The sequence below is a fragment of the Caretta caretta genome, chromosome 5 (genome assembly GCF_965140235.1).
Source record: "Caretta caretta isolate rCarCar2 chromosome 5, rCarCar1.hap1, whole genome shotgun sequence".
In the NCBI taxonomy this organism is placed as follows: Eukaryota; Metazoa; Chordata; order Testudines; family Cheloniidae; genus Caretta; species Caretta caretta.
This window is the reverse complement of record NC_134210.1, coordinates 121,591,646-121,615,486: the sequence shown is the minus strand read 5'-3', so window position 1 is coordinate 121,615,486 and position 23,841 is coordinate 121,591,646. Positions and strand designations below refer to the sequence as shown.

The window sequence follows — 23,841 nt, the reverse complement described above, 5'->3', positions numbered from 1 at the left end:
CTCATAAGCTTTCAGATTAGTGAGGCCTCAACATGTACAGTACAATGTGCCTAGAACACCCTAAATATTATGTATAAGGGCTTCATTAATTAATCTGAAATTATGATTCACATTATAATCATTGCTCCAGATTGCATCACACGTTTTTGCATATGCACTCAATCCAAAGCAGTTGCTAGAAGTTTACCACTTTGGGAAAGTGAAACAATGCAATCACTTAAACAGAGTTATGTCCCAGAGCCACGTAGAGGACCCGGGTGGCTCTTGGTACAGCATTGTACAAGATATCCAGATAATGTTTACTAGTAAAGATACCATTCTTATCAATAATGCAGGCATACTGTGGTTAATAGTTGAAAGTACACTAATCTAAATTCACCTGATAACGTTAAAAGCACTTTTAAAAAAGTCCACATTAAAACAAAAAATCAGATGCCTAAAGTTATATTACATACATCAGAAAACTTTGCAAAGGATATTTATTCCTGTTCAAGGTCTAATTTACTCTTGAATATTTGTATATATTATACACATTATAGGAGTTCAAAGAGAGGCTAACTGCTTGCTCCGTAGTTTGGTCAATCTTACAAGTTTTATATTATCTAGTTGTTACTTTGACACTTTAAACAACTTTAGTAGAGCTAGATTTCCATAGATAACTGTCTCTGAAAGAGAAAAAGAAGAGTATGAAATTTGGACAATAAAAATGTTTAATGATATTTAACTGCAAATTAAAAATAATAATTTACAATTATACTTATACAAAAATGAATTGACAAGCCAAAGAGATTAAATCGTATTTTGATATGAGAGAGAATTGTAAATTATTCTGTATGTTGTTGAATCTTATACTGAATTAACAGTTCAACATTGATTAATGTATACAAAGTAATTAAGACATGGTTATGTCCAATAGCAAAACATATTGCTCAATTATTGCTGTTTGAGAAAGAAACTTAAAAAGAAAACAATTTAATTAAGGAAAATTTTTTTTCGGACTCATTTTAATAAACTACCTTCCTGTACCCTTTTGAAGTATTTGAAAGGCATACAAACTAATTCATCAGTGGCTTACTAGAGAGACTGCTAATGTTGGGAAGTAGTGCGCAGTGTTCAGTGCAATACCAGCTTGCATTCTCTGAGGCTTTAGATCTGTACAGAGAGAGCCAAAAAAAAAAAGAAAAAGAAAATTACGGATAAGTAGAAGTAATTAGGAATTAATATTATGCTTCTAATGACATAGTTATCCTAATCTTGGTTTTAAAAGATGCATAGTGTCAAATTAATGAAAACCTGAGATGGAATTCTGAATGGCCTCTTTGAATTTGTAATTCAAACAGAGTAAGGCCAAGATTTATTCCTCAAGAACTTGTTTTATTAATGCAGTATTCCTTCCAGGCCTGTTTGTGAATGTTAAATATTTATTATGGTTATCCTTCTGATTCTAATACTACACTTAATTTCACAGACCCACATAGGTTTTTATTAATCATTTTTTATTTTGACAAGTATAAAAAATGTAGCAATGTGCATCTTTTGAAGATACTTGTTTAAAACAAACTTGTTCAGCGTGAAGAATATAAAGCTTAGCATAGCAAATTACTCAAATAATTAAAAAATGTATGCAGATTGACTTCCGAATTATTATTCTGTAACCATGAATAAATATAAACAAAGTAAAACTTGGGAAATCCTGTGACAATCATTAAAAGATGTACAATTCTGTTGGCATAACTGGAGGGTGAGTAAACATGCTGAAAACCAAATTTGGGTCCGGTATTCCATTCAAATTCCAATTTACAGAATTGGCCCAATTCACCTTTCAGGACTTGTCTACACTTGCTGCGCCACTGCAGCACTTAATGAATACTACCTCTGTTGATGGGCGAGCTTATCCTATTGGTGTAGGTAATGCACCTCCCCGAGAGCTTATCCTATTGGTATAGGTAATGCACCGCCCCGAGAGGGGAGAAGTCCTCCCATCAACATAGCACTGTCTACACTAGGAGTTAGGTCAGTATAACTGCGATCTTCCACACCCCTGAACGATGTAGTTATACCGACATAAGTTTGTAGTGTAAACTAGGGCTCATATATCATCTTTATGTGTAGAAAGCCAATGATTTCAGTAAAAAGAAAAGGAGGACTTGTGGCACCTTAGAGACTAACAGATTTATTTGAGCATAAGCTTTCGTGAGCTACAGTGAGCTTATGCTTATGCTCACGAAAGCTTATGCTCAAATAAATCTGTTAGTCTCTAAGGTGCCACAAGTCCTCCTTTTCTTTTTGCGGATACAGACTAACATGGCTGCTACTCTGAAACCAATGATTTCAGTGGAATTTTTCCAAATTTATCTCTGTGTGAGATTAGAATCAGGTCCTGTTCGTTTAAAATGTTAATAGCCATTCTGTTGTGTTTATAATGTCTGTTCTCAGCAAGAGGTCACGTTGGGATGACTATAAATTGTTTTGCACCCAACTCCAGCTGTGTCCAGTTCAGTGCGAATTGTACTAGCATAAAGGCTCCAGTTCAACAAAGCATTTAAATTAGGGCTGCCAAGCGATTAAAAAAATTAATTGCGCTTAATCATGCCATTAAAAAAAGTAATCACATGATTAATCGCACTGTTAAACAATAATAGAATACCATTTATTAAATATTTTTGGACATTTTCTACATTTGCAAATATTGATTTCAATTACAACACAACACAAAGTGTACAGTGCTTACTTTATTTTTTATTACAAATATTTGCACTGTAAAAAACAAAAGAAATAGTATTTTCAATTCACCTAAGTACTGTAGTGCTTTCTCTTTATCATGAAAATTGAACTTACAGATGTAGAATTATGTACAAAAATAACCTGCATTCAAAAATAAAACAGTGTAAACCTTTAGAGCCTACAAGTCCAATCAGTCCTACTTCTTGTTCAGCCAATTGCTCAGACAAACAAGTTGGTTTACACTTGCAGAAGATAATGCTGCCTGCTTCTTGTTTACAACGTCACCTGAAAATGAGAACAAGCATTCGCATGGCACTGTGGTAGCCAGTGTCACAAGATATTTACATGCCAGATGCACTAAAGATTCATATGTTCCTTCATGCTTCAACCACTATTCCAGGGGACATGCTGATGACAGATTCTGCTTGATAACCGTCCAAAGCAGTGTAGACCGACACATGTTCATTTTCATCATGAGTCAGATGCCAACAGCAGAAGGTTGATTTTATTTTTTGGTCGTTTGGGTTCTGTAGTTTCCACATCAGAGTGTTGCTCTTTTAAGACTTCTGAAAGCATGTTCCACACCTCATCACACTCAGATTTTGGAAGGCACTTCAGATTCTTAAATCTTGGATCGAGTGCTGTAGCGATCTTTTTAGAAATTTTACATTGGTATCTTCTTTGCATTTTGTCAAACTTGCGGTGAAAGTGTTCTTAAAACAAACAGCATGTGCTGGATCATCATCCGACACTGCTATAACATGAAATATGTGGCAGAATGTGGGTAAAACAGAGCAGGAGACATACAGTTCTCCCCCAAGGAGTTCAGTCACAAATTTAATTAACACATTATTTTTTTAACAAGTGTCATCAGCATAGAAGCATGTCCTCTGGAACGATGGCCGAAGCATGAAGAGACATATGAATCTTCAGGGCATCTGGCACATAAATATCTTGCGACGCCAGCTACAGCAGTGCCATGCGAATGCTTGTTCTCACTTTCAGGTGACATTGTAATTAAGAAGTGGGCAGCATTATCTCCCGTAAATGTAAACAAACTTATTTCTCTTAGCAATTGGCTGAACTAGAAGTAGGACTAAGTGGACTTGTAGCTCTAAAGTTTTACATTGTTTTGTTTTTGAGTGCAGTTATGTAACAAAAAAACCTACATTTGTAAGTTGCACTTTCATGAGAAAGAGATTGCACTACAATACTCGTATGAGGTGAATTGAAAAATACTGTTTCTTTTGTTTATCATTTTTACAGTGCAAATATTTGTAATAAAAAATAACACTTTGTATTCTGTGTTGGAATTGAAATAGATATATTGAAAATGTAGACAAACATCCAAAATATTTAATAAATTTCATTTGGCATTCTATTGTTTAACAGTGCAATTAATCATGATTAATTTTTTTTAATCGTCATAATTTTTTTGGGTTAGTCATGTGAGTTAACTGCAATGAATTGACAGCCCTAATTTAAATATGTGCTTAAATCTATAACTAATCAGCGAAGCATTTGAGCCCATGTTTATGTCGCAATGAAGTTAGTGGATTTACCCACACATTTTAGTATTTTGATCAATAGGAATGGAATGCTGAATCGAGACCAAAGTGTGTATGATAACACAGCAGATATATTACAGGATTACAATTCAACTACAATTAAGATTGCACAGTTACACTTTACGATTATTCATGCCATTTTTTGAAAGTTCCATGGGTAACCTTAACCATGTTCTCTTGTGCATATGCATTATGATACAGTTTTTAGTTATACTGTGTCTCAAAGAATGCAATATAATTTGATTGCAATAATATTTTTTTAAATGGCAAATGTATGTTTTTCCCTCCACTCTCCTAGTACTCAAAGATGGATGAAACAAATGAACTCACTAAACCGTTCTCAAAATATTCATCCTTGGTAAAGAGTAAAGCCTGAAAATTTCAACTCCCAAGATAAAAATTGAGTAGTTGTAAGCTAAAATAGCAGTTTTTAACAGACATTTGTGTGTCCTTAACTACAGGTTGCTCCAGCTATAAGGCCCCATCTGAATAAAGCAATTTAGAATGTGCTTATATCCACCCCTGTTCAGTAAAGTAGCTGAGCATATGCTTAATTGTTAAATGAGAACAAGATTATTGAAGCTAACAAGCAAATATGCTAATTAAAATGATTAAAATGCATTAAAGTAATTAAATATTAAGACTAATTGGAAACTAAGCCATTTCTCATACCTTTAAAGCCCTTTAGAACCATTTGATGAAAACAGACCATTGAAGAATTACTACATCAGGATTATAAATGCAGCATTGTTATGCAAATTGAGGGCTCAATTATGCCTTATTTTAGCCTTGTTTTAGGGTATGTGGTATTGAATTCATATCCTACTTGTATATTAAGCAAGGAAAAGAGTAATAGAAAATATTGCATTGGTGCAGTATAGTCAAATTAATGTTGTTGGGGAACAAACAACTTTCTGAATGACTTTTGAGTGCTTAATTTCTCAGCCTTAATTTGCATTAATGTTTGGGGGATTTTTTGCATTTAAATGCTTTGTTTGATAAATAAATAAATATAGAGCCATTTGGTTGGGGATCTTACAAGCTTTACAGCAGAGATTGTAAGCTCCATGATTGGGAGATATTGTAAACTTTGTAGGCAGCCCTAGCAGCTTTCATAGCCATTTTTAAATGAGCCATCTTTCAATGAGGTGTCTCTTAGTAAGGCATTACTTGTTGAATGGGTGGTTTCTTTATATGAAATTATTTGTTTTGTATAGCTTTCAAACTCTGCACAGTTTTGGCAACTCTCTATGGTACCCCAAAATGGAGTGTCCTTGAAAGGCCTTAGGAAAAGTAGAATGTCTAGGAAAGTTCTAATGTGAAAGTGCAAAATTGATATTTTTAAATGTTCAAAACTTTAAAGTTACTGAAAGTGGCTTCCTTTTTATGTTCCATAGAGATCTAAATTTGGAGTTAAATGTTCCCCTGAAAAAGAAAAGGAGTACTTGTGGCACCTTAGAGACTAACCAATTTATTTGAGCATTTGTAAGGAGAGTGGTCACTTTAGATAAGCTATTACCAGCAGGAGAGTGGGTTTGTGGCGGGGGGGGGGGGGGGGTGAGAAAACCTGGATTTGTGCTGGAAATGGTCCAACTTGATTATCATACACATTGTAAGGAGAGTGATCACTTTAGATAAGCTATTGCCAGCAGGAGAGTGGGGTGGGGGGAGGTATTTTTTCATGCTTTGTGTGTATAAAAGATCTTCTACACTTTCCACAGTATGCATCCGATGAAGTGAGCTGTAGCTCACGAAAGCTTATGCTCAAATAAATTGGTTAGTCTCTAAGGTGCCACAAGTACTCCTTTTCTTTTTGAGAATACAGACTAACACGGCTGTTACTCTGAAATGTCCCCTTGTGAGTCATACTCCAGCTGCTTTGTGCCTCTCTGCAAGTGGAAAGCAGCCCTAGACTTGTCACATCTTTCTTTAGAAGTAATGTTTTTATGTTGGAGGTTGTTGGCTGCCTCCCAGCGAGCTTGTCTTTGATCTGTGGGCAATCACAAATCTAATTCAAACTGTTGGACATGCTGGTCCCCTTCCTTCCATTCAGGCTATGAGGAAACAAATTAAGTGCCCCTTTGTTTAGTAATAGATGAAACAATGGAAGCCACTGCCCAAAGACTAGACGGAATGCAAAGACAGGGACTGCGGACTGATTTGATTGCAGCTGTGTGTGTGTGTGTGTGGGTATGTCTACACTACAATAAAACACCCACGGCTGGCCCAAGTCAGCTGGCTGAGGCTCGTGGGGCTTGAGCTGTGGAGATATAAAATTGCAGTGTAGATACTCGGGTTGGGGCCCAAGCTCTGTGACCCTCCTCCATAGTGGGATCTCAGAGGCTGGAGCCCAAACGTCTACAGTGAAGTTTTATAGCCCCACAGCCTGGCTGCGGTTATTTTATTGCAGTGTAGACAAACCCTGTGTGAGTTGAAGCAGTCAGAAAGAGGCAGACAGCCAAGACTGGACACAACACTAAGAGAAAGCTGAGAGAGAGAGAGAGAGCTTTCTGGACAGCATGCTGGCTGGAAAGAGACTTAGAATTCTAAGCAAGGAAATTGTGTTCAATTCTTTGATTCATACTGTGGTCAGGGATACAGGTAGGGTGACCAGATGTCCCTATTTTATAGGGACAGTCCTGATATTGGGGCATTTTCTTCTATAGGCGCCTATTACTCCCCACCGCCGTCCCGATTTTTCACACTTGCTGTCTGGTCACCCTAGATACTTTGTGTACATTATTTGTAAATAAACAGGATTGCATCAAAGAAATACCTGACTTCATCACCATTTTCTCCTCCTAACAGAAACAACTCATAGTGCTGAATATTGGCTAACTGCTCAGGATAAAAAGTGTAAAAGTATGAATGAAAAGGGACCTTATCCAATAGCTAAGGCCCATAATTTGAAGTATCTTAAAACGGCTATATTCTGATGTTCTGTACTTCAGCATTTTAAATGTTTTCTTGACTTTTAAATAAATCCACTGCTGTTGCCAAATTTTAAGAGTGGGAAGGGTAAATTTTATGTTGTATCTATATATACACATTATACTGTAGAGATGAAGGACATAAGAGTACTTCATTCCCAGCAAAGGGAATACAGTACCCAGACACTGGTCTCATTTATATGTGTAAATTACCCAACAAAACCCTATTTGTAAAGTTTTATCTGACAGATGCTAGTACACGAACAAGGAAGTGAATAGAAAGAAATCTTGTTAGTATATGCTTTTTTTAAAATAAGCCAGGGGGCTGGGAAATCAGTGCTTGCCAAATGAAACATAAAAAGGCTCGCTTTAAGATTCTAAACGCTTTACAAACAATGAACATTTAAAATAAATTTAAAAATTGCAAATACTTAGCTGTCTTTTTACACAATTTTAACTGTTTAGATTTTTCGTATCCCTTTTAAATTTCTTGCTATTGTATTATTATTTTTCTTATCTCGTTCAAGATTTATATATTGCAGATGAACTTGTTTTTGTTGATAATTTGGAAGAATATCGTAAACAACTACCTACTCTGCATACCCTCTTGGCTAGACTAAAAAATTTCTTAGTGAAGGATCCCCTCTTAAATTCTAAAGGACAGATTTTGACTGAAGAAAACCTTTTCAGGTACTTGCAAAGTTGTTATATAATTTTGAACATAAAACCTCTTCCTCTTATATGTATGTGGATCATAAGCGTGCTTAATATTGCCACTTTAGCATCTTAACTCATGTTATTTCATTATGGATTTTGTTCAGCTGTGATTTCTTTATAATTACAATGAAATAAGATATGTAATTGGTTTAAAAAACTTAATCTCTTTGTAATGGAAAGAAGAATGTGTAGGATGGAGGTTAAATACATTGTTAAAGAAAATAGAATAAGAGAGGTGGTATGATTTTAGGGCCCTACATGTCTGATTGTTTCTGTGGGTTTTTTTTAAATACAGCTTGCAGTGCTGAAACAATGTTCAGCTTTAAAAGAACCCAATCCTCCTTAGTCAGTCAAAACTCCCACTGAGTTAAATGGGCAGGATTTGGATTTATGCCTGCATAAAGTTCATTGCAGAATCGAGATCTTAACTTGCTGCTTAAATTAAACAAAAGAAAAAAGAAAAGTAGGGCAGCATGCAAAACTTATCCAGTTGACTATTAAATACTCTTCATTTGCCCACCAAGTTATCTGAAATTGTTCATTAGCTAGTTTAATGTTTTGACCTTTTTATATAATAATTTTATTTATTAAATACTCAACTTTCCTCAGTGAAAGCACAGAACAAATAATTAAAATACTCCATGATTAAGAAAATATTATAGGCCTATTATTAAGGTTTTCCAATACTCCTCATTATAAGACCTTGTTTTCAGTTGCGTGTATCTTTGTCAAACTTTAACCATTTGGGTTGAAACATTCCATACCAAGTTTCTGCCTCAGGCTGTTTATTTTTGCAAATGTTTCAGCCAGAATGGTTCACCTGTCTCTGAGAACAAGGCTAGTGAAAAATATGTTTGTTTGTTTTTTTTCTTTTGTTCACATTGAAAAATTCAGGGATATGAAATTTGGTAGGGGGGTTGCCTTTCTGCCAGGCATGTGTCTTTTGTCATCTCCATGAATATCTACACAAATTTGGCCAAGTGATAAGCCTTTGAAAAATCTCAGTTCACACATGCTAAGTAGAGCTTTGCGGCTAAATCATGCTGATATGGAAGACATCTGAGGGGTGGATCTAAAGGCTCCAACTGTGCTGATGAAACATGTGGGTGTCAATATGATATCACATGATGGAATTTCCATTTTTTTCAGTTAGATTTTTTTTTTAAGCAATCAAATTACTCAAACAACTACAATAAAATCATTAAGATTACAAAAGCAAGCACTCAAAGGTTAGGAAATGCCAGAATTACGGTAGCCTGTGCAACTGTAATTCAACCCCCCTTTGCAGATGCATTGTCGTACAATCTTTTTCTGTAGGACCCCTGCCTCATTCAGTACACATGCTCTGGCAATAAATCAGGGTTATTTAATGAAGGAGAATGTTGTCTGCAGGAACCCGGCCTTTTGTTGCAGAAGTTGTAAGGTATGTAGTGAATGAGGCAGGAGACTGCAGGAGGAAAAAGGATGGTCTTGTGGTTAAGTCAGTTGAATGCTGCCCTAGAGACCTTGATTCTATCCCGGTCTCTGCCAAAGAGTTCCTATGTAATGCTAAGCAAGTCTTTTAAGCCAAACTTTTCAGAAATAGTCACTAGCTGTATGTTCCTCATTTTCTTTGTGCTCAACTTGAGACCCAGGGGTCTGATTTACAGAAGTGCTGAGCATTTACAGCTGGAACTGAAGTCAATGGGAACTGTGCTTTGAGCATATAAAGTGCTATATAATGCTAAGTAATCTGAAAAGTCACGTCCTAGGTATTTCAGATTGGGCATCCAATGTAGTAGATTCTTTTGACCTTAATCCTCTTTGGGACAGATTTTTAAGTGTATTTGTGTGCCTAAAGATGCAGACAGGTACCTATTGGGATTTCAAAAGCACCTAGGCACCGCATTCCCATTGGCCCTCGATGCCTCAGTTCTCCATTTGTAAAATGGGGATAATAATAATATCCCCTTATCTGACAGGGTGTTATGAAAATTGTCATTATTCTGATGAACAGTACAGGAAGATAAGAATGGCTATAGTGGGTCAGACCAAAAGTCCATCTAGCCCAGTATCCTGTCTTCCGACAATAGCCAATGCCAGATGCCCCAATGGGAATGAACAGAACAGGAAATGATCAAGTGATCCATCCCCTGTTGCCCATTCCCAGCTTCTGGCAAACAGAGGCTAGGTACCCATGAGATGAATAATTCTGCCTTCAGAGCAAGGTTTGAATATGGTGCAGTAAATAAGGCCGGGGGCCACCCATTAAACAATAAGAAAACAAAATATTTAATAGCTATTAAGTGAGGACTATCCATTCCGTGCACTGAATAAGGTCGGGGGTACTGTGGAAAAAAATGAGTAAAAATAGTCATTAAAGACTGTGAATGGATATGCACAAAGGGACTTAATTAAGTTTGCACATTTCTAACTTTTGAATGCTTGACTTTGCAAACTAAATAATGCAGTGTAGTTGTAGCCATGATGGTCCCAGGATATTACAGAGACAAGGTGGGTAAGGTAATATCTTTTATTGGACCAACTTCTGTTGGTGGGAGAGACAGTGTTTTGAGTCACACACAGCTCTTCTTCAGGTCTGGGAAAGGTACTCTGACTGTCACACCTAAATGCAAGATGGAACAGATTGTTTAGCATAAGTAGTTAGTACATACAAGGATTTAGCTGTGACGCTTGGAGTACCTTTCCCAGACCTGAAGGACCGCTCTGTGTGGCTCAAAGCTTGTCTCCCTCACCAACAGAAGTTGGTCCATCCTAAATAATGTTCTTTTAATAGGTTGTGTGTGTGTATAGAAGAATATAAAGTACTAAAAAGCAAAACCAACAGAATAGAGGAATTAAAAATGTAGGGGAGGTGAGTTACACAAGTTCTGACAATGTTCAAGAGAAAAAATATCTGTGGAAAAAATACTTGAGCCAATTTTTTTTTAAGAAGTGAGGAGGAAGATGAAGGAACTATTTCCAGACTCTAGCAATTGCTGACACAAAAGCTAGAATGCTCTCTGACTTTAGGTGCAATGGGGAAACCCCTAAAAGGCAGGTAGTGTTATGACATAGATATCCACCAAGCTAATGCTTAAGAAAAAGGCGTCTCAAGCAGGTGGTGTCAAGAAACATCACTCTCTCCTTTCAGTGGTATGGTGGTAGTTCTGGAATTTATACCAGTGGCGCTTAAGAATACAGTTTCAAGAAAGCAACTGCATGGATATTGGGAAAAAATAATGGCATCAGTATTTCCTGTTGCCATAGTAGGCATTATGATTATGCATAACAGTTAAGAAAAAATCTTTGTTACCATGAATAAATGAAACCAGCTAGAGATGAATCAAATGGCTGTCACCAACCAGGATTCAAATCTGCCCTCCGATATGGGTACTTTGTGATACATCATTACATACCTTGTTTTTTCTTTTAATTCAGTGAAACTTTCTCAAAGGTGTCTAAGTCTGGCTTACATTTGTGCACACACAGATTTGTGCATGCACTTTTTAAATGTTAACTGTATGTGCAGGTATATAGACTTACATGCACAAACTGTTTGTTGAAATTGGATTTGCATAGGCAAATCCAATCACCTGTCTGCGCAAGTGATAGAATTTATTATTTGCATGCACAGCTGATAGTACTTGAAAAATGCACTTAAATGTGTTAGCACTTGAAAATGGTGCAAGCAGAAGTTTGTGCATACAGAATTGCTTGTACACAAATGGAGATAAAGTTTTAAAATTTGTCCCTAATTTTTTTTAATTAGGTATTCATGACTAAGGCTAAGATTTTGTCACAGATATTTTCAGTGTAAGCCATCTGCCCATCAGAGTTGGCAGCAACAAGGACCGGGTTCAGTATCTAGGGGTTCCATTTCACTAATACAATGCAAAACCAGCTTGAGTCCCCACCCAGTGACCTGGGACAATTACATACCACCCCCTGGGCACCTCTAAGAGGCAATACTTCCCTTCTCACAAGTACAGAGTCTGAGTGTAGCAAAAGCCTTTTAATAAAGGAAGGAAACAATGCGGCATTACATTGCGGAAACACCACAAACAGGATTCATAACGCAAACCATGAGCAAAAGACCCACCCCCAAGTAAGTTTGGCAGTGTCCTTTTCCCCTCAGGGTCTTAAGTCCAGTAACCCAACAGTCATCCCATCCACAGTTTCTGACCTTGGTCAGTGCAGCCCCCAGAGTTCAGACATTCATCTGCAGAGTTTACCTCCCAGCTTGGGTGGAAGTGAGGGGAGGTATGGGGGGGGCCTCTTATGTGCTCCACTGCTCAGGTTGATGGCCGATTGCCACACCTCTCCATGGGGTTCTGCTGCAGGGGTCACCGCCAGCTACGCCTCTCCACCAGCCATCCTGCTGGCCACTGCTCTCCGCCAGCCACCCTGCCATCTTCTCCATGCGCCTCTCCGCTAGCTGTCCTGCTAGCCGCTCACCAACTTGTCTTCAGCCTCCCCAACTCTCAGTGAGCTCAGCTCTTAGTAACTTCAGCTCTCAGTGATTTTAGCTGGTAGTAGGGGAACCTCAATGCTGGTGCACCACTAACTCAAAGTAGGTCTAATACTTAGACCTAGGTATCAGTGATTTCAGCTCTGCAGCATGTAACAAGACTCCTAATAGAATCAAAATTAGCTCCATTATTGCACAGTGTACAGTAGAGGGGTCAAAGCACTGTTCAAGGCCCTCAGAAAGCACCCACACTACCAAGTACAGATACCTATCCCCAACCTCTCTCTCAATTCACTGGCTTTTGGAACCCATGTCCCTTGCTTAGCGAGTGCTACTTAGTTGAGGGCGAGTCCCTCCATCATAAAATGCCAAGTACAGTTCTACTGTCCTTGAGTCACATAACCAGGATAACAACCCTTTATTACTCCTGCCCCAATAACAAAGAGACTGGGGATCCCACAGCAGCCAAAGTGACCATTTGGGCAAGCAGTCCATCATGCTAGGCAGGGTGGGTGTGCCCATGCAAACGAGATCAGCCCCTGAAGTCCTTTTCCACAGCTCACCACCAGAGGTCAGGGTAGAGCTCATTCTGACTCTGCTTACATCAGTAAAAGTCGGACAGGTCACAGGCAATAATGAAAAATTCACAGAAGCCTGTGACCTGTCCCTGACTTTTACTAAAAATATCCATGATAAAATGAGAAGCCTCGGCAGCTCCAAGTAGGCTGGGAGCTCCAGGGGCTCCGAGCTCCAGGGTCCCCCTCCGCTGGCAGCTCCCAGCTGTGAGAGTCTCCTCTGCCTCACGCAGCTGCCGGAATCCATGACCTCCATGACTAAATCGCCGCCTTATTCATGACACACACACATCTCTGTTGGGCAAGAGGAATTCAATCCTTTTTTTTTAGTTCCAGATAATATAATAATATGCATATCTCAATCATATTGGGTCCTCAGTCTTTATAAAATCTTTCCAATAGTGTACTGAATTGCTGGATTTTAAGCATCTTATAGTAATAGTATACCACCAATATATACATATATGTATACCATACTAATACATATATTGTACAATTAGCTACAGTATTTTATTTTATAGAGTTAAGGACTCCTGTATTTATATCTGAGAGTACAATCTCTAAAAGTATGTTCAGTTTAGTTACAATTCATCTTTCATTTGTATGGAATGTAATCCAATAGCCACCATAATTCATGTCTGATTCATAACATTTACTAATCTTATTATATAAGCAGATCCATTTATACTGGTTCACACTGACTATATGAAACATACATTTGGACATTTCTGCTGTTTATTTTTTAAATGATGCTCTAGAAGTAAGGATTAATAAAAACCCCTCCATAAATAAAGTAGAGGTTCTTCCTCTGGGGAGGAATTCATCCCCAACAGCCGGAGAGAGTGATCCTGGCCCCAGTTACTAGATGCCCTCGCCCTTAAAGTGTTTGTGTTTATATGTGTTCCTTTTTCCTTCTCCCTCCAATGCTGACTGGGAGGAGTTTTCAGCATTATCCTGTCTCTTGTCCTTGGCTGAGCTCCTAAATGTGACACTCAGATTGTGTGAGAGGTCAGTTTCTTTTTCTACTGTCTCCACTGGAAATATGCTGCCAAAAATGTAGAAAGCAAAGGAGGAGGGTGGTAACCGGAGGCCAAGAACTGGTATGAAGGCATGCAGACTTCATGTGAATGGTACTGGCCTCCTACTGATCCATACCGTTTGCTGGCAGTCCAAGCAGCTTGCTCCAGCTGGGGAACAATGCTTCCTCCGTGGAACAGTTGGGGAGAATTATCTACAAAGGAGAGCCATTCTTTACTCAGGCAAACTTCCACTGAAATTAAAACGAAATAAAGATCTCAGGATTTGGGCTTTAGTAATTTATACTCTTAAATCAAAATTATTATTTCTGAGAGGTAGTGGTGCCCCAGAGTTGGCGAGGAAGTGTACTCCCTGAACAATAGTGCATTTTACAATCATAAAGCCTTTAAAGACATGGGGGACAAGGCACTGGGAAGTGACTCTGTGCACTCTCTCCTTCTTCCTGCACTCCTTCACAGAGCAAGTGTTAATCTAGTTCTTCCTTTTTATTTCTTTTGTATTTAAAAGCCTATCAGTTCGCCTTTGAAGAACATTTTTAGATTTTAATTTTATTTAATATTAAACAGACTTTGTCTTATTTCATTGCATTAATACATACACAGTGATTCACAGAAAGAAAAGTAAAAGTTTATAAAAACTGAAGGATTCAAGAAATTTTGATTTGTACAAAATCATAAAAGCTCTTCATATATCAGAAAAACGTATTTTGGTAAGAAAATGAGATTCTACAATCCTGCAATGTAAAGCAATTTCAAATGACTGGGGAGTTTGAATGTTGTGACAATGATTAATTCTAAAACTGGTCTATCCTAAAAGTAGCAATTCTTGGAAAGTACGATGAACAGGTATCATGTCAGTTTAATGTTCAAATTATTACAGCATGCCTTAGAATTGTTTTCCTAGAAAATTGTAGGTTTTTAATAATTTTTCTGACATGTATTGTCATCAAGGTTACTATTAATTTGCATCATGAATATAAAACAACAAATTAAAGAGAAGTCACTTGTGCTATTTTGCTGATCTTTTATAGGGAATGTTTGACTTTCCAAAGCAATGCAGAGACGCACGAAAATGAAAAAGAACTACATGTAGCTAAGGAAATTTTTTGTCGAATGTCTTTAAACGATGAGGAGGTATTATAAATAAGTTTCATCCCAGTGATTTTAGTGACTGCTTGCCTAATACACTTATCAATATACGTAATTGTCTTCTGACTTAAAAGTGACTTGTAAGTCACTTAAACAGAATTCCCTTAATTTTTGCAAAATGTGCCAAATGCCTCCATTAGCCAAGATTTTTAAAAAAGAGTATTAGTTTAAATCAGGTTTTTTGGTTTTGTTTTCTTGGAGGCCTGTGATGGGAAGCTCCACTTTTGGTGTCTATTTCTGATATGGTCAGATGCACCAGCACATGCTAGATTGGTGACATCAGATCAAAAGTGGAAACCAAGTGGAGAAGGATCTAGCCTTTGTGTATGTCTTGGATGGGTGGGTGGAGGGGGAAGAGAAGGTTCAGGTAAGTGTCTTTTTTACTATTATGCTCAGTTTTGCAACACTTTAAAAATAATATTTCTTACACTTCGAGGCACGTTATGTCTCTGCAGAGGCAGAATGGCACTGGGGAGGGCAGAGTAGATGCATCACTGAAGGAGTGAAGGAAGTAGTCAGAGAGCATGCTGAGTAGCAGGACTAATTAAACCTAATTCAAGTATTTATATCTGGTGCTTTTTCAGCACAGCCAAACCATGGTGCAAAGGGAGAGTGAGGGTATAGTCCCTCTCTGACACCATACGAACAAGAGCAGGCATCATGTCAGCACTGCCTGTAGCACTAATCAGTTCCTCCAGTTATTTTTACACCAGTACCGCGCTTGACTTGGACTTTTTTTCTGTGAATATAAGTCATTTATTTTAGTTTGATTTCTTTTTCCCATGAATTGAGCCCTCTTTCTACTCTTAAGACAGTCTTAGTCTAAATTTCTGCAAACTATTTAAAACTAAAAAAATCAAAATTAAATAGTAAAAGCAAAAAAGCACAAATTTATACCTTACCTATCTCAGTATACTGTATTTATTATTTTTTCAGTCATTAATGCTGCCTGTTGAATTAGAATCCAAGAAGACAACAAACTTCAGACAGAAAGTTGAGATTCCATCGTGCTTGGAACTGAAAGAGTTGTTAAAATTAGCACCAGAAATTATAGCAGATGAAAGCAGGAGTGAAAAGCAAATCAAAGGTGAGAATTATTTTCTTGATACGTTGGGCCCAATTCTCCTCTCATTTGCACAGATTTCTCACCATTATCTTTTTAACTCCATTATCTTCACTTCAATTACTACTGATTCAGACTAGTATAAATCAGATGAGAATGAGGCCCATTATTTGTATGAAATTATGGAACAAGTTTGGCATGTCAAATTTCAAAGTATTAAAGTTTCCTGTAAGCAGCCAGAAGGAAGTGATCTCTTACATACTGTACACCTCAATTCAGGCCCGTGTTATTTCAGAAGGAGATATTGTTATTGAGGTGGAAGAGTGAATCTAATGACAATAACTGAATAGGTTAACCAAGCTAAGATGAATTTTTTAGACATCCCAGAGTAGTTTCCGATAATTCATGCAGTACAGTCACTCCATATAAGTTGTCCACAACATCACAGGGGGAGCTGGTAACAGCCTCTGTATTTACTTTGGCTACCATCTCTATTTCAGAATATTCTTATGACCTTTTCTTTGAGAAGTTCTCCCACCTCCATTGTTAGCAGCAGACCTTTGATATTCAGTAGCCTGAGAGTTATTCCCCTGCTGAAGTGCCTTTTCTTTATCCCATGAAACGCCATTTGCATTTTTCTATTAAACTTTTAAAAATCCTTATTTTGTTCTCTTTTGTTCCTCAGGAAATTTTTGGCACCCTGCCAAATACTCACTAAAAATACAAATATTCTGTAGGCTGCCAAAGTAGCAGTGGCAGATGATACTGTACTGTGAGTACCAAAGCAACTGTAGCGATGGAGTGGAAGTAAGAGATGGGCTGGGCTCCATATCCCTCTAGACCTGGTCCATGACCCCAGAGCTGTATGTGTCGCATGGGGCAGAAACCCACCACCTCTTGATTGGCAGGAAAGAGAGCTAGGCCAGCTTCTCCCAGAGCAACCCCCAGCACTTGACCAGTGATCCATTTTCTCCCCATCTTCCAAGAATACCATATGGGTTCAGGCATCCTAATCTCATACCATGGAGAGAAAGAGCCAGCTGGGTTCCCCCTACCACTACCCACAAAACCCAGTGGTCCATCACTTTCTTGGTTAACAGCTTTCTCCTGCTGCCAATTAACCTAGTTAGGCCTTAGTCCTTCAGCTCCAGTGGTAGTAGCTTGTGTTACAGTGCTGAAGGTCCAGGAGTCAAACCCTGCTCGTGACATGGGGATGCCTCAGTTGTACGTAATAGAATTATTTTTTCATCTTTTTCCTTTAAAAAATAACTCTAAGAAATAACCCACAAAAATGAAAAAGAACTGCGTGAAGTTAAAAACTAATATAAATACGACATTTAAAGAAAGTTATTAAGGTTGCAAAGTCAAGAACTTGAAAGTTAGGAAATACCAAAATTAAGGTTACCTGTGCAATTTAATTTTGTGTATGTATTATAGTACAAGTACTGTCAAATTACGTAATCTCATGCTGTTTTATTCCCACAGAATCACTGCCTTATTCAGTGCACAGGGTTGATTCACAAAGGGATAGAATTATAGTTGTACAAGTAACCATAAATCTGGAATTTCCTAACTTTTCAGTCCTTGACTTGCAATCTAAACAACATTCTTTTAATGCAATTTTTTGTATGTAATAGTGCATTGTAGAATCTACCAAACACAAATAAACTATGTTATTACTATAAACATTGGATTTTCTATGTTTGTAAACTAATTGTAATTTTCACAATTGTACATACAAACGAATAAAAGAAAAATCAATATCTAAAGCATTAGACCAGGGAAACAAAATAATAAATAGTGATGGCAGCACTTTCACAGTACAAATGTATATAGCAAACTGTTGTCAATGCATGTTAAAATGTAATCTCAATTCTTATACACTTCATGAGTGCTAAGTATTGTTATTATGACTTAGTATGCATATTAGAGTTCTCCTTCAAAACATTATGGAAAGCCTGAGATGAGCATCAGAACACATCTAAGCAAAAAACAAAAATTAGTAAAATACCCTTCCGCAATGTTTGTGTTTCTGAGGCTTCTAGTGGCTCAGAAAAAACACTACAACCCTGCCAACGTCCAATATTCTTCCCATATGTCTATCAAATGTTTCCATGAACTGAATAACATGATTAACAATTTAAACACAGACCAGGGTAAACTCTTTCATGAACCTGCTATTTCCCAGGATTCCCACTGCACATCTTATATCCTTCCTCTTGTATCCAAAGCAGAGCAGCTTTTCATACATCCCTGGATGGGATGATATGTATCTGCTGTGATTTGGTAGGTCAGTACAGCTATTTTCAGCCCTGGGAAGCTAGGGCAGGACAGGGAGGGAACTCTCACTCTCTCTCTCTCTCTCTCTCAAAGAAGCCCTTTACCAGGAATCAACAACATCTGTCTAGAATTTTAAAGCATTAGCTTTTTTCTCTAAATAAAAGAACAAATGGACATTCAGTGAAATTGAAAAGTGACATACAAAGCTGATAAAATAAATCATTTTTCACACAAAATACAGTTAACCTGTGATACTTATTGTCATGGGGTATAATTTAGGCCAAGATCTTAGCAAGTTTCCAAAAAGGATTAGATATTTATATGGATAACAAGAATATTCAAAGTCAAATAGTAAATATTAAAAAAGAAGAGTTTTGGAAACATCAGAAACGCTCTGGCTTTGCAGGATTAGTGTTACATTTTCAGTGACACTGCTCAGTTTTTAAATCTGTGCTTGTAATCAGTAACTTACCTGTGCAGCCGTGGAGACTGTGGCCGAGGTCTCAATTTGGCCAGAAAAAAATGACTATTTATTCATTTTGGCAAATGAGAGAATTAAAAAAGGGGTTTTTTTAGCTCAGGCAGTAGAGGCTCATGTATTTAGGTCCAGAAGTCGTCTGTTTGATCCCAGCTGCTGACAAGCCACCCATGGGAGTGGTGTTCCATAAGTTAGGAGGAAACTTTCCCTAAGGACAGATTATTTCACATCTAGCTAATACAGGGTTTCTTGCATCTTCTTCTGAAGCAGCTGGTACTAATCACTGTGAGAGACAGGATATTGGACTAGATGGACCACTGGCCTGATCACATATGGCAATTGTTATGGTCTTATGAACACCTTCTGCTGTTTGCATGGTAACTGATGGTAACTGCAGTACTTTGTATTGATGAATTCAAAATGATAACGGGGGATGAATAAATACAGAAACAAAACATTGTGTAAGAAACAGCTTTGAGGGAAAAAAGGAAATAAAATGGTTATCATTTGTGGCACCTTTTTATCTCTTTTCAGATCTTACTGCAAATATTACAAACGAAATAGAAATTTCAAAATACTGTCCCACAATGGAAGAGGTTTGTTTCAATCAAAACAGAAATCCACTGGAATGCAGTGAGGCAGGTAGGAAGTGCTATATAAGCAAATCCAGTGGCAGTTTTTAAGAACTGTTATTCTTTGATTATCCATATGTGTTCCATTATTTGATGCACACATATCCTGTGCATCTGAGATCAGAATCTATGGCCAGAGATGTCAGGTGGGATGCACTTGTGCCCAGAGTGAGCTCGCACCCTAGCCTCTCACCCCTCCTGAGAACATAAAGGGCAGAGTAAGGCCAGTCGTTCTTCAGGTTTTTACCACCTGTGACTGCAAGACAGACCTGCATGGAACATCCTTACCGCTTGCACTTGGCTAGCTTTGTTTGTAACTAGCTTTTAGCTTAGTAAAAAAAATTACAGTTAAAAAAATAAAGAAAAAAAACAACCAAAGAAACAAGTTCCTTGTAAGCTAGAAAAATCAGTAAGCATGTCTGAAATTCATTTTACTGTAAAAAATAGGGCAGTAAATGTGACCTACAAGAGATTGCTTTGACTCCGCAATCTTGTTTGCATAGCTGGTTAAAAATATACGGTCTAATCTTGCAAGTGCTCTGCATATGGAACATCAATTGAAATGGAATTGATTTCAGTGGTCGTCTTCTGTGACAAGCATTTACAAGACTAGGACTGTAAGTAGCACTGAATTTTATTTGCATATGAAACAATAATTGACTCCCTGAGAGTTTGAGGTATCTGAGTTGCAGACTTGCTGGTTTCGTATTGATATTAGAACCATCACAAATATAATTTGAAAGAGCCATTCCATCTATGTAAGAGCTACATAACTGGGCCACAGCTGATCAACATTTAATTTTAAAAAATGCCCCAAAATAATAGCTGGTGATTTTAAATTCTGAATGGTTGGCTAGATGTGCAGAGATTCCCAGAATCACATAGAAAAGCAGTAAAAAAGTGTGACTTATGCATTACTATTACCCCTGTTGTCTAGATATTAAAGTACCACAATTTGGTCTTTATTGCTCAAGTGATAAAACATAAAATCATCATAATAAATTTGAAACACAAAATGTAACTGGTGTCAGTTATACATAAATATTTACATTTCTTTCACTTTTTTGTGAAATGTGGTGTCATTTTTCTGCAATTCCCAGTTAGTTACACTTTATATCCTCAATATGAAGTAGAAATACCGCTAACTCCGCCATGCAAACCACAAAGATCACATGTGAATTCACTTCATGCAGGACTTCAGGCAGAACCTATTTCTCCTGTTGGTAACAGGTAAGTAAAAGTTTAATGAGGCTACAACTGGTACAACCTCCTCCAAATTAGTGCAAAACTAGTTTCATTGGATTCTGTTAATTTATGGCCTCATTCTGTGAGATGTTCATTGCCGATGGTTTTGTCCATTGTGTACTTTGCCTTGGAGAGAAACATTACTCCAGGGAATACACCCTGTGCATGGTCTCAGTGCATGGAGCTTGAAAAGACCAAGAGAATTGCTTTAAGGCTGTCCTCCTGTAAGGAGGCTTAATATCCTGAAGATCCAGCTTCCTCCTTGGGGAAGGTGAGGACTCATACCTCCATGGCAGTGAATCCTCCAAAGTCCTCAGCAGAGAAGCACGCAGTGAGTACATTGGCCGAGTGCTGGGGATATCCATGTGGCGACAGAAGTATCAGCAGGGCTGTTCCATGGCTGCTTCTCTATTATATTTGCTAGAGTGAGTACCCTTCACAATCTTAATATCCTCCCTCCACAGACATGGAAGGACTAAAGCATCCTCTTGACAGGGGACCTCTAGTCTCCCTCCCTACCACTAGCTTCCCCTTGCTTGCCTCCAGGCCATTCAAAGGGTATATATACCCCTAATCTTTTCCCCTCTTTGAGGAGTGGAACCACATTGGTCCTGCAGCCAGAAAGCCCACTGCACCCACAGATGAGGAGGAAAGATTTTCCCAAATGAGTCAATAAGAGAAAGTAGAAGATTGGAGAGAAAGTAAATACTTTTGCAAAATTACTTTCTCTAAATGTATTACCAGAAGAAAGTTGGTTTGAAAATCTAAAGCTATGATTTAAGCTTCTTACCACGTGTCTCATTTTCTGTTTCTTTGTTTTAGTATTCTGCTTACAGAGTCAATTAAGAAGAACTTAGAGTGCCTGGTGTGGCAGTCAGAAAAATACCAAAATGCTGTGAACTCTCTTTTGCTTGAAGGTAAGGAAGTATGAATTCCGATATATTGAACTGATATAGAAGAGCTGTATGTGAAATATTACAGCAACATAGAAATTAATCTGGGAAGTGCTTGAAGAAATACAATGCAGATATTTGATGATACATTTTCAATGTTGATAAAATGAATGTAGAATGCAAGGAACGTGCGAATACTGCTCCTGTTTGCACACTAAAAATATATCCCAGTTCATCTAAGGTGGGATGTTTGATTTTTTCCTCTATATAAATCTTCTTGTAAGGCAGATAACTAGTTTGTCTTTCCACAGTGGTAGTTTGTATATAATGACAGCTTTCCCCCAGTTTGAAAATCTTCAGTTCACCTCCTGATAATTATTTTAATGGGTATAGTAATTTCTAAAACTCAGTAACAAAACCTAACTTTAAACAAGCTCTGTTGAAATATTAATTTTCATTATAGAGTATGTTCTTATCTTCAAATAATTTTTAAAAATCCATACTAATAAATTCCTTAGTGGAATCATATTCATGGAGAACTAAGTGATAAGTTTCCAATGCCAAACGCACACATTAGGAAGTGGAATATGGAACCAAAAACAACTAAGTCATAAATTATTTCTGACCCCAACAGTTAGTGTTAAGAAACAACACCAAAAGACTTCTGTGAGATAAGTGAGTTACATCCTCATTTGTAAAATAGTCTATTTACTATTTAGAGTTTTCAGATAATCATTATAATAGATGCTTGCAAGCATGGAAGGTAAACTCATAGATAATGAATAAATCTCGAATCATTTGTAATCCAGGTAATGCAGGTTTATATCAACAGACTAGAAATATAATTACAGCTGGGGAATTGAACACAAAAAACAAGGTGAAAAAATTTACATCTTACTAAGCTATGTAAATATTTCTTTCTTTGCTGTTCAGGCAAGTGCTGATACTGAATTAGTTATGGAAAGATATACCAAGGGATATACATAAGTCATGAATATTTTTTTGTGATTTTACTGTCAAAAATGTTCTTCTCTCATGTTTCTAGTCCATTAATACTAGTTTTTGTCTTGTTTTTTATAGAGAATCAGACTGTTGAACCTACATTTCAACATCATACAGTTACAGAACTGAAAAAGATTATGTCTGTCCATGTGGAAGCTCCAGTGTTTAGCCCATTAAAATCAGACTGGTGGATTCATTCAGGACTAAATCTGGTATTACCAGATTCTTTGGAGCAACTAAGCACTGATTTGGGTAGTGCAAATAGCCTGTTTTCTACTGAAGAGGAAGTATTCTCACAAATTACACAATTTCAGTTAGAAAGTAAGTATATTTGTTTTTGATAGAAAAGTTCAACGACAAGAATGGCAAGGAGATCTTTTTTAACAGAAGATCCGTCATGCAGTTCAGTGATGGATACTAGCATAGCACCAACTAAGAAAGGAATCAGAAAAATTCTCATTCTCAAAAAGAAAAGAACTCGGAAAAGCATAAATTAGTCAGCACTATTACTCTAAACTCTGATTTACAAAAAGCTAAGATTGTCAGTTGCGTGGATAAAAGTATGTGTGCACTTGCATATTTAATTTGTGGTTACCATGATTGCATATGGGAATTATGGTAGTTGCAAGCACAAATTAGCCACTTCAGGCCCTTAATGTTTCTAATGAAATACCTGGCAGGAGAACTTTTGAAAGGGATATAATAATTTCAAAGTATTATTAATTACTATTATTAATTAATATCACCATAATAGAGAATATGTTGATGTAGCAGACTCTTATATGGTTCCAGCTTCTTCTAGGATAGGCCAGTGGCACGGGACCTGTTTTAGTTAACTCAGCTTCTATTATAGTGAAGATTCATCAGTATACAATATTATGCATGGATTCATTCACTATGCAGATTTGTAAGGCTATTTGCATGCAACTCACATGGAAGAACACTACCACCTAGCTGTGGCAGCTCTGTAGAGACCGAACATATTGCAGTGCATTTAGCTACAGTATTGTTAACATGAATATACAGAAGTAATACAAAGGGTTAGGATTTTGGGAAATTGCAGCTCTAAAATGCATCAAATCACATCCTTTTTATTTT

General features: G+C 37.4%; 1 protein-coding gene and 1 long non-coding RNA gene across 2 annotated transcripts in view; one reads left to right on the top strand and one right to left on the bottom strand.

The window, feature by feature from the left end:
• The window catches only part of LOC142072226 (uncharacterized), a 35,408-nt gene extending 19,247 nt beyond the window's left edge, over positions 1 to 16,161 (bottom strand). The window contains exons 1-3 of the long non-coding RNA XR_012668652.1: positions 16,053 to 16,161; positions 14,120 to 14,234; positions 1,076 to 1,152 (exon numbers count right to left, since the gene is read on the bottom strand). This is a non-coding gene — a long non-coding RNA (uncharacterized LOC142072226). The remainder of the gene's footprint in view (positions 1 to 1,075; positions 1,153 to 14,119; positions 14,235 to 16,052) is intronic.
• Positions 1 to 23,841, top strand: part of SHOC1 (shortage in chiasmata 1) — a 120,694-nt gene that overhangs the window by 34,947 nt on the left and 61,906 nt on the right. The window contains exons 6-12 of the mRNA XM_075128844.1: positions 7,750 to 7,912; positions 15,033 to 15,135; positions 16,087 to 16,237; positions 19,506 to 19,613; positions 20,704 to 20,833; positions 21,671 to 21,765; positions 22,822 to 23,064. Coding sequence (XP_074984945.1) covers positions 7,750 to 7,912; positions 15,033 to 15,135; positions 16,087 to 16,237; positions 19,506 to 19,613; positions 20,704 to 20,833; positions 21,671 to 21,765; positions 22,822 to 23,064 — 993 coding nt within the window. The remainder of the gene's footprint in view (positions 1 to 7,749; positions 7,913 to 15,032; positions 15,136 to 16,086; positions 16,238 to 19,505; positions 19,614 to 20,703; positions 20,834 to 21,670; positions 21,766 to 22,821; positions 23,065 to 23,841) is intronic.